The 11,066-nt window shown below is 36.9% G+C and overlaps 2 protein-coding genes across 2 annotated transcripts in view; both read right to left on the reverse strand.

Moving 5' to 3' along the window:
• Window positions 1-1,076: 1,076 nt before the first annotated feature.
• LOC117813084 (DNA repair protein RAD50-like) lies at window positions 1,077-5,017 on the reverse strand. The gene is made up of 4 exons (XM_034684158.1): window positions 4,887-5,017; window positions 4,634-4,776; window positions 4,361-4,494; window positions 1,077-1,652 (listed from the first exon to the last, which is right to left on the reverse strand). The coding sequence occupies exons 1-4, from the start codon at window positions 4,963-4,965 to the stop codon at window positions 1,466-1,468; spliced, it is 543 nt and encodes a 180-aa protein (XP_034540049.1). The 5' UTR covers window positions 4,966-5,017; the 3' UTR covers window positions 1,077-1,465.
• Window positions 5,018-8,177: 3,160 nt separating this feature from the next.
• LOC117812662 (DNA repair protein RAD50-like) overlaps window positions 8,178-11,066 on the reverse strand; it is a 33,407-nt gene continuing 30,518 nt past the window's right edge. The window contains exon 12 of the mRNA XM_034683567.1: window positions 8,178-8,219. Within this exon, the coding sequence (XP_034539458.1) occupies window positions 8,178-8,219 (42 nt within the window). The remainder of the gene's footprint in view (window positions 8,220-11,066) is intronic.

Here is an 11,066-nt window from a genome sequence, read left to right on the forward strand (position 1 = left end):
ACTAATGCACAAAAACAGTAAAATATGTGATTAAAATAAGTTCAATCATCAAAGTAATATTAAGAATATAAATAGTGAAAATAAATACATTTAGAAAGGGTAAGGATGAGAGTTGAAAATAAAATGAAGGCTACAAATATCAATAAAACTGAGTAGATAAATACAAATAAACAGTTATAATTAATAAAATAGTTGTGAAAGTAAGTGATAAAATACTTTTCATACTCAGCGACTCTTAACACAGATTTGTGAATGCAATGCAAAGGGGAATTCTTACATTCGTGCTGTTGAGGTAAATCTTCAGCGTCCTCTCCAGTACCCCCCGCTCATGAGGCTTCGTGTGTTTCACCACCTTCTCTTGGTTCAGGACGTCATGCACTTTGCAGAAGAACTTGTCCTGTGTGAAAGATAAATTAAATGTCTTTAAAAGATCCAAAGACTCACAAAGGGATCACTATCATCCTTGTGATGTCTTCTTCAGTCAGAGGTTAAATGCTTACCCCACATTTGTCGACTTCAGCCAGCTTCTCCACATCGTCAACCATAATGTCCTGCAGAGCAAAATCAGAATGTATTATTAGGATTTCTTTTAGCAAGAAAATACAACAAAAGTTGTTTGAAATGAGTTCTCTTACCTTAGTGTGGGAGACATTAGCCAGGTCGATGATTTGGTGGAGGATGGGTACAGGCCCCGCAAAGGACAGACTGATCAGCATCCCGACAAAAGGAACCAAAAGAAGCATCACCGTCTTCATGATTTGACCTCAGGAGTTCTCAGCTGTTTCTGCGATCACTCAACTGTGCACTTGAGAGCTTGTTCTGAAGTACAGTCTGAGAAACACCAGATTTATATACCTGCTTTGCCCACGCCTCAGCCACATTCCTCCCCCTCAGTACGAAAAAAGACGCAGCGAGTCGGCAGCTTTACGAGAGATAAGATTGCTTTGATTACGCTGTGGCTGATGAGCCAACTTCACAAAACTGAGCTACTTTTCTCTGAATCTAAAACGATGGTTTCCATAGAAGATAAGCAAACCAAAAAACTTTGAGACAATTGATTACTCAAGGAAAAGAGAGACGGTTTATATCCCTTGCAGGATATTTAATGATTGAGTGTTTGGAGCTCTCAAAGCTGCAGACATAGAAACAGAAGTGAGGACTGCTTTACATTTCTTTTGTTGTTGCTGTCCAGAACACGTTTACAGAACATGGTAACCACTCAGGAAAGGTTATAAAGTTTACATCACTGAACTGTGACTCTAAAAAGTACATTTATTAATCCAGTAAATCTGAGCTGCAGATCACAAATGTTGCATTTTGTATCTGAGTTTCCTGTCATGTTTAACAACCTCAGGAATATTTGAATCAAACTCATTGGAACAAGTTTCCATGAAGGAAATGAAAACAGGAAACTGTTCCATGTCTGAAAGAGAGAGAGAGACTTTCTTTCTTTCTTTTTAATGAATCAGTGGAGGTATGATGAGAGGGAGCTGATGCTGCACTTTGTGATCTCAGAGTTCTGGTCCTGGTTCTTACGGATGCGGTAGAAGTGCTCGATGTAGCTGGAGCGCCCCAGCAGCTCCACAAAGTCCTCGTCGTGGGTGATGATCAGCAGCTGGAAGTTGCGCTGGCGAGAGCGACTCTTGATGATTCTGGAGGGGAGCAGAAATAAGACGAAACGAAGTCTGAATGTCGTGAGGAGGTCACGTGATCGGCTCCCGGCCTCAAACACAAAACAATGTTTGCAGAGAATCTAAATTAAAGCGTCTCTGATTTCCTGCTTTTGATCTTCTCCTCTGACCTTTTTCACTCCCACATCAAAGAAACCTTTTGCTGCAAACATGAACCAGGCTGTAAACATGTGTATTAATGCTGTAAAGATCGTCTTCTTTGAATGGGTGTGTATGTGGTTTCCTGTGTTTCTGCAGCCAGCCTCTAGTGGATTCTCGATGAACTGCAGTTTATAAAACTTCCTCCTTGGGCTTCATATTTTGAGTCTGGAGGTTGCCGCTTGGTTTTAACTAATTTGACCTCCCTGTGCAGCACTTTGGTAACCTTTATTGTTTTTTTTAAATGTGCTATATAAATTAAAGTGAGGCTTTTTAATATTATATTAAAGACCAGTATACTCAGTCTAAAATTTAGAATATTAATCTCTCTCTTTATATATATTTTTTTACATTATACACATATACACCATAACAAACAAACAAACAAAAAACAGCCAAAAAATAAATTATTTATTTATTTTTCTATTGTTTTAACATTTTTTAACTTTTACATTTCTATTTGGTAACTACTTTTTTCTGTTTGCTGCTGCTTTTAATTAAATTAAATAATTATTTATTTATTAAACTGTAACTTTTTATATTTTTTATTCTTGACAATCTAATATGATTTTATGATTTTTAATGACTATTTTTAATTTAATTTAAATGTTTTTTTAATGTTCAACTATTTTTTTAATTGTATTGATCATTTTATGTAAAGCACTTTGAATTGCCTTGTAGCTGAAAAGTGCTTTATAAATAAATTTGCCTTGCCTACTCTTTATTGCAATTTTTGGGGCTTTTATTTTTCTCAGACTTTTATTTTTTTTACCTTTTTTATTGTCTACAAATTATGTTTTATATTTTATTTACTTATTCCTTAACTTTTTTTTTTTTTAAATACATTTTACTGCATTAGTTTCTACTTCTAAATCCATTTCTGTTTTAAGTTTAGTCATTATATATTAGATAAAATTCTAACCTTGTAAAGCACTTTGAATTAATTTAATGTGCTATATAAATTAAAGTGAGGCTTTTTAATATTATATTATGACCAGTATTATCAGTCTAAAATTTATAATATGAATGTCTTTTTTTTTTTACATTATACACATATACACAATAACAAACAAACAAACAAAAACCAGCCAAAAGAAAATACACTTTTTTTTCAATTTATTTTTCTATTGTTTTAACATTTTTTAACTTTTAAATTTCTATTTGGTAACTACTCTTTTTTTTTTTTTTGCAATTTTAATGGGCTTCTATTTTTTTTTTACTTTTTTTATTGTCTACAAATTATGTTTTATATTTTATTTACTTATTCCTTAACTTTTTCTTAATTTTTAATAAATTTTACTGCATTAGTTTCTACTTCTAAATCCATTTCTGTTTTATGTTTAGTCATTATATATTAGATTTAAAAAAATTCTCACCCTGTAAAGCACTTTGAATTAATTTGATTTGTATGAAAGGTGCTCTATAAATAAAGTTTGATTGATTGAATGATTAAGTCAATGCATTCCTTAGCTCTACTCAAAGCTTTGATAAGACCTTCTTTGATACACTGACACAGGACTTCCACCAGATCCGTGTCCGGAGCAGGACCGCCGGACAGCTGGAGTCAAGTGACCAAGGTTTTCCCCGCAGTAATCCCTGAATCAAGGATTCTCCTCCTCCTCCTCTCCTCATCCATGTTGTCTTTCTGGTCCTCTGAAAACCTCTGACCTGTTGACTCCAGGCCTGGCTCCGCTCATCATGACTTTGGTTTGTTGTTGTAGTTAAGTGAAATATGTTCTGGTGATAACACAGATTTGATGCAGTGCAAAACTGCAGTTTTTAACACTCCCACATTGGGAGATACTTTCACAGTTTGCCTGATATGATTATAAAGTTGGCTTTAGGATTTGTGGGAGATTTAACAGGCCAAGTGAAGGAATCACAGACTGACTGATGAGACGTCGATTAGACTTAAAACTCCTTGAGATGCTTTGACAAATGTAACAGAGAGAGTGATTCATCAATTGGGATTCCTCTGCTGTTTCAACTTTCTGTGCTTTTACCAGAGTTTTCCTTCACCCGTTCTTTTCCTGTGATTTAAATCTTGACATTGATCTGAACACAGAGTGTTTTATTCTGAAAATTAACAGGATGTTGTCATTTTGTTTTGGTGAAACCTGACTTCCTGTCCCGCTCCATCTGCTCTGTTGAGATTGATGCGTTGTGCTCCGGCATCTGGCACAAATAGAAGTCTTACGTCTCTGAGCCGGAGGACTCCAACCTGCTGGATCAGAGACGCAGCTGGAACGCAATGGAGTGGATCCAGTGGAAGTTAACACATTGACTAGAATAGAAACCTATCAGATCTGGTGCCGTGACGGATAGGAGACGGACCGCACACGGATCTGGTGGAATTTGGCCTTGAGTGTAAAAAATGAAGGTCAATCTCTTCTTCTTCAGTCTCATTAAGATGAAAACCTCGGCCGACAGTTATTGCTTCAGCTTCAGGTTTTAAGGAAAGACTTGAGGGTTAGATAAAGCATCTTTGTGTTTCTGAGTGTGTGTGTGTGTGTGTGTGTGTGTGTACTGACTCGACAAGAGCGTGAGCCAATGACTCGATGTTGTCTCGGTCCAGGTTGGTGGTGGGCTCATCCAAGGCCAAGATCCCACAGTTCAGACAGAAGGTCTCCGCCAGAGCCAGACGGATGATCAGGGACGCCAACACCTGGAAACACATTTTGACATCAATCATTGGGGCGCTGTTGGCGTAGCGGTTTGGGGCGCCGGCTGACCCCATTTACGGAGGCTATGGTCCTCGTCGTGGCTGTCACATGTAAAACCCACAAAAGAGAAGACTCTGGTACCTTCTGACCGGCACTGCAGCGTCCCCTCATATCCAAAGCTGCGTCTCCTTTCACCATGACCACTCTGTAGTTGTAAACTCTTCGCCTCACTCCTGCAGACGCGTTCTCGTCCATGTCGGACCGGATCTCCACGTACTCGATGTCTGGAGAGAGAGAGAGATGAAGAGGGTGAGGAGAGTGAAAACAAATCTGACAGATGAATTACATAATGTGTGTGTGTGTGTGTGTGAGTGTGTGAGTGTGTGTGCAGCACCTTGACCCCTGTATGTGCTGCGCCACAGGTCTCTGATAATCTTGTTGATCTCATCCATCTTCATGCTGTGGAACTTCATGATGGTTCTGAAAGAATAACAGGACAAAAAAAAGAGGTTAAAATGAAAATACTGAGATTAATGTTTAATGTTTATCTCTCTGACATCTAGGCAGAAACCTCCAGCAGGACCGGACTCATGTTAGACACACATCTGCTGAGACCGTGTTGGAAAGATGCAAATACATGCACAACTCTAATCCTTAATATATTAAGGATCTCTTCCCTCTCCCCAACCCCAACACGGTCTCAGCAGATGTGTGTGTAACAAGAGTCTGGTCCTGCTGGAGGTTTCTGCCTCCCATTAATGGCGTGGCTATCCAGGAGGTTTGAGACCCGCCTTTAGCTCCATGTCTTTGCCAGTTTCTAGTTGGGCTGAAGGTTCAGTTAGTTGAGCATTTCCAATATGGCGGCCACCATCACTCAGCTTCTAAACACCTCTTCAGGAAACAACATAGAAACCAAGGGGTCACGGCTAACTTGACCGACAGGCCGACCTCAACTTAGACTGCATCAGCTTTTCCATCAGTCCAGAAGCTTCAGTAGGTCTTCCTCTTTTTCCTTCTTTTTTTCTTACTTTCTTTCTTTCCTTTTTCCTTTCATTCCTTCCTTCTTTTTTTTCTCTTTTATTCCCTTTTACTTTCTTCACTTCTCTCTCTTCTTCTGTCTTCCTTTTTTAATTTCATTCATTTTTCCTGCCATTCTTTTCTTTCTTTCTTTCTTTCTCTCTTTGTTCTTTCCATGTTTCTTCATCCCTCGTCTCCTTTTCTTATCCTGTCCTTTCCTTCTGTCATTCTTTCTCCTCTTTCTTTCTTCTGGTCTCCTTCTCTTCTCTCTTTTTTTAGACCTTTCTGGAGTCCCTGAGCTCCCTTGTCTCGTAGGTTCCTCTGGATCTCTGCTTTAGATTCCTTTTTTGGGTCTGTCATTCATCCTTTCTTTTCTTCCTTCCTTCTTTCTTTTCTGTTTTTCTTTCTTTCTTTCCTTTAATTCTGTCATTGCTTTATATCCTTTCTTTTCTTTCTTGCTTTATTTACTTCCTTCTTTCTTTCTTTCTTTCTTTCTTTCTTCACTTCTCTATTCTTCGGTCTTCCTTTTTTAATTTCATTCATTTCCTGCTATTCTTTTCTTCTTTCTTTCTCTCTTTGTTCTTTCCATGTTTCTTCATCCTTTATGTCTCCTTTTCTTATCCCATCCTTTCCTTCTGTCATTCTTTCACCATTTCTTCTTCTCTTTTTCTTTCTTCTGGTCTCCCTCTCTTTTCTCTTTTCTTAGACCTTTCTGGAGTCCCTGAGCTCCCTTGTCTCGTAGGTTCCTCTGGATCTCTGCTGCTGTGGACGTGCCAGACTCCAGCTGCTACAACTACTACTATCTGTCTCCCCACTATCATCTCTCTCTCTCTCTTCATCTCCCTCTATCCCTCTCTCCAATACGGTCTCAGCAGATGTGTGTCTAACATGAGTCTGGTCCTGCTGGAGGTTTCTGCCTGTTAAAGGAAGTTTGTCCTTGCCACTGTAACTTGCTAAATGCTGCAAAGTGCTCTGCTCATGGTGGATTAAGATGAGATCAGACTGAGTCCTGTCTGTGAGATGGGACTGAATCTGATACTGTCTTGATGTTGGGTCTTTGTTAATCATAGAACATAGAGGCTGAGCCTTCAGTTATCAGGCCCCTCTCCTTTAGGATCATCTACCAGTCAGAGTCCGGGAGGCAGACACCCTCTCTACTTTTAAGAGTAGGCTTCAAACTTTCCTTTTTGATAAAGTTTACAGTTAGAGCTGGATCAGGACTTTCGGACCAGCTCCAAGTGGACATTCAAGGAACTGCAGTTTTTTTGCACTTCTGCATTTTCTTTATCATCAGATACCGGCGGTCTCACCACATCACACCCAAAAGTGATACCAAGAAGTTCCTGGTTGTGTGCGTGCTTCACATGACCTCCTACGTTTCGATTCGATGGAAGTCGAGGAACATAAGCCACATGAAATATCGGGGTTGAATTGTGAAAATGTAATCAGGTTTATTTTGGTAAAAAATGGAGAATAGAGGTTTGATATGAATAAAACCACAGCAGCGTTCACACATGCATGCACACATTAAGGCAAGTTATTTCTACTAAGCCTACAGGGATTGGATAACCATCATAGCGTGCGGCTGCTAAGTCACGTGTGGCCCGACAGACATCCTAAAGATAAGTTCTGATTTGGTTTGTAAAAAAAAGTGTCACGTTTATTTTGGTTTTTTATGTTTGTAAATCAGTCACATATTGATAGATCTATAAAATTAAAAAAAATTTAATTAAAATATTCAATAAAAAAAATAAATAAAAACAAATTCTGTGTATCTAAAAAAAAAGAAAAATAGAATAAAGTGGAAAAAACTATTTTCCATCAAGTATTCAAATTAGTGAAATTCAATACATTATAGACGAAGCATACATTTGTATGTAACATATTTATATATTAAATTATATTATAGGTATAGGTATTATTATTTTAATTATTATTTTTATTATTTTAATCATTATTATCTAAACCATTGTTTTAACATGTATTTATTTATTTATTGTGTTTATCTGATCTTGTTAACTCTACCTTATTTTCAAATTTTCTTTCCACTCTTACTTATTTTATTAATTTTACTGTGTTGATTTTCTTTTCTTTTTTCAGTATTTCTTTTTTAATCATGCCTTTTTATAATCTTACCATTGCTGTTGTTTTCTGACTCTCTGTTACTCTGTGAAGCACTTTGGGCTGCAGGTTTTTATGTATGAAAGGTTCTGTATAAATAAAGCTGAGTTGAGTATATTTAAATATTTGGAATTTTTTTGTTTTATTATTTTACCATTTTAAAAAAAAATATTTTTATTATTTTACAAATTTCGTGTTAATACAAAAAATAAATATAAAATAAATTCAAGATATTCTCAGTATCTGAGATGCACTACTATGTAGATATATAGTTGATATAAAGTGGCATGAGGGCAGCCAGATGGATGGTGCTTTCCGGCCTGCCGAGAAGCATCTGGTCTTTAATCTTGACGAGAAACTTTGTGTGTGGTTAGAAATCAACGGAGTGATAACAGAACCACCAACAGTGGTGATGGCCATATATGGTGGATGAGAAGTTAAACCATGAAAAAAAGGAAGATGCCAGTCTGACGGGTCTAAGGCCCGGTTTCATGCAAGACTTCAAGGAGACAACAAGTAGTGGTTTTTATATCAAAGGTAAGGCGTGTTAAATCCCACACACCTCCTTCCCATTCTTCACTTTGTGAAGCTGGAGAGAATCAGACACTTAGTGAGAGGCTCCGTGAGGGAATCTCACAGGATGTGGGACTCATTCTTTAATTATCTTCAGGAGCTGGACCTCTATGACAGGGGTTCCCAAACTTTTCAGCCGGTGACCCCCAAATTATAGATGCCAAAGACTCATGACCCCCACTGTCCCTCAAAGTGATTTAACATGTCTTCATTTAGCTGGTCTGCAGAACATTAGCCTACCTCTATGAGCATGTGTCTGTGTTTCCTGTGCCGTTATGAATGAACCTGCTGCTACTGATGCTTTAGATAATCAGCTGTTCACTAACTCTAAACTAAGGAGTCATCTGACAACAAAGAAAGGCAGAAAACTCATTACACTTTCTATTTTCAAGGTTTTATTTCAAGATTAGCTTCTATTTTTGTTGATTTTTTACTATAATGGGTAAAATGTTCTATTTTTAGATAACCTTAAAAAAAAAAAAACATTCTGGAAGAATGGATGACATCGCACGACCCCCTATTTGTGTCCCGCTACCCCCCAGGGGGTTCCGACCCACACTTTGGGAACCCCTGCTCTATGAGATCCCTGATTAGGTGATTACATATTTTGGCAGTTTTCAAAAGTGATGTTTAGGGCGGCAGACTGACCAATAACAACTTATATTTATTATTATTTTGGAATGTTTTTTTTAGGCTCAGCCAAGATTACACACCAACAATGCAGTCATCTGACTCAGAGGCAAAAAAACAAAACAAGATTTTTGAAACACCTAGTCCAGTCCGAAAGGAAAGATAAATAAATAAATAAATAAATAAATAAATAAATAAATAAATAAATAGTACAAAATAAAAAATAAGTAAATACAGACATATTAAGATTGTAATGATTAACACAAAAATAATAATAACAACAACAGTAAATATAAGTAATTGTATAAATAGTAATTAGGATAATAATAATAATAATAACAATAATAATAATAATAACAACAAGAACAATAAATATAAATAATTTTATAAATAGTAATTAGGATAATAATAAAAATGATCAATTAAATTTCAAAGAGAAATTAGTCAATAAAATAAAATAATATTTATGTTTATCACAAATCAGCCCGTCAGAGAGTTAGTCAGAAAGAAAGGAAGAAACAGGCGCCCACCTCATCTGGAAAAGATCAGTTTTTAAAGGTGACATATCATGCAAAATGGACTTTTTAATGGTTCTCTATCTGAAATATGTTTCCCTGGCATGTCTACAAACCCCCCGAGAATGAAAAAAATCCATTCTGCCCCTGTTCTGATTTCTCCACCTTTCTGTAAATGTGTGTGAAACGAGCCGTTTCAGACTTCCATGTTTTTGTTACGTAACAACAATATCCGGTCTGTCACGGAGTCAGAGCTCGGAGCTTGTTCAGCCCATAGACTGTATAAAATAATACTGAATCCCTCCTCCGTTTTTCATTACCTGCACATATGTGTGCTAACAAGGAGCTTAGGAAGGAGGCATGCTAGTTGTAGGCTGTCTTAATAAACACAGAGGTCGGTTTTACTCCCCACGTCTGCAGATTTGAAGATCTAGTGGATGATTTTTATTTGTCATGGAAAAGTGCTAGCGCTAACTAGCATAGCCACATAGCTACATGTTCATAGCTGTAGCTGTAGCTGTGTACCAAGACACACTGACAAATAAAACTACAAGAAACACTAAATCTGTGACCAATCCTTCAGAAAGGTCCTGCTGCCTTTCTGGTAGAGGTCGGTTTTACTCCCCACATCTGCAGATTTGAAGATCTAGTGGATGATTTTTATTTATCATGGATAAGTGCTAGTGCTAGTTAGCATAGCCACATAGCTACATGTTCGTAGCTGTGTATCAAGACACACGTCTACATACTGATAAATAAAACAACAAGAAACTCTAAATCTGTGACCAATCCTTCAGGAAGGTCCTGCTGCAGGCGCCTCTCTGTCAGGATCAGATTCAGAGGGTTGAAGTAACGTGATCTCTGAGCAGCCGTGTATATTCAGCCAACATGTAAACATTAGATCAACATGCTGGAGAGCCGAGGGCACATCCACTTCCTGAGGGGGCGTGGTCAGAGGGAAAACAGAGTGTTCTGATGAGGAATGAAGAAGAGGGTTTTTCAGGCAGACCAAAATCTGATTTCAAAGTGTTTTTTTGAGCATAAACTTTAAAGACATGTTTTGGGGACCTCTTAGACCAATATATATTGATGAAAAAAGTGTGATATGTCACCTTTAACTGTAATCTTGCATTTGTACTCTCCATATAATATTTATTTATTTTTTATTATTTTTAATTTTTTAATTGTATTTATTTCATTTTTGTATTTATATATATTTACTTCTTTATTTTTCTATTTACTTATACATATAAATAAGTGTATACAAATGAATATATCATTTAAATTTTAATATAATCTGTACTATCATTGTTGTTGTAGTTGTTGTTTGTCACTCTGTCTGTGTGCCGTCTTGGTTTTGTGTTGTTCACACAGATAAGGTCATTCAGATATTTTCCTTAATTCAAACAGGACACTAAAGATCCCAAAAGAGAGAGAGAGAGCAGAATCCACAGTCCCTGCTGTTTATTATAATAATAATAATAATAATACATTTTATTTAAAGGCGCCTTTCTCTGCACTCAAGGACACCGCACAGATAGAAATATATATATACACGAATTCACATTAAAGGAAACAAAATCAGAGTCAGAAATGAAAACAATATAAACTAACAAGGGGTAAGAAAAAAATAGAAACAATAACAAAATGACAGAGCAATTGGAGTCGGATGGAGTAAGCGGTTTTGAACAGATATGTTTTGAGTTGTGATTTGAAAT

The sequence above is a fragment of the Notolabrus celidotus genome, chromosome 5 (genome assembly GCF_009762535.1).
Source record: "Notolabrus celidotus isolate fNotCel1 chromosome 5, fNotCel1.pri, whole genome shotgun sequence".
Taxonomy (NCBI): Eukaryota; Metazoa; Chordata; class Actinopteri; order Labriformes; family Labridae; genus Notolabrus; species Notolabrus celidotus.

What these genes read in the sequence shown, in the direction of transcription:
- LOC117813084 (XM_034684158.1), bottom strand. Translation starts at nt 4,965, where the DNA reads ATGAAGTTCCACAGCATGAAGATGGATGAGATCAACAAGATTATCAGA. An exon ending in CAGCACATACAGGGGTCAAG is followed by an intron (nt 4,777 to 4,886) that starts GTGCTGCACACA and finishes CTCTCTCTCCAG; the next exon opens with ACATCGAGTACGTGGAGATC. An exon ending in TTGGCTCACGCTCTTGTCGA is followed by an intron (nt 1,653 to 4,360) that starts GTCAGTACACAC and finishes GCTCCCCTCCAG; the next exon opens with AATCATCAAGAGTCGCTCTC.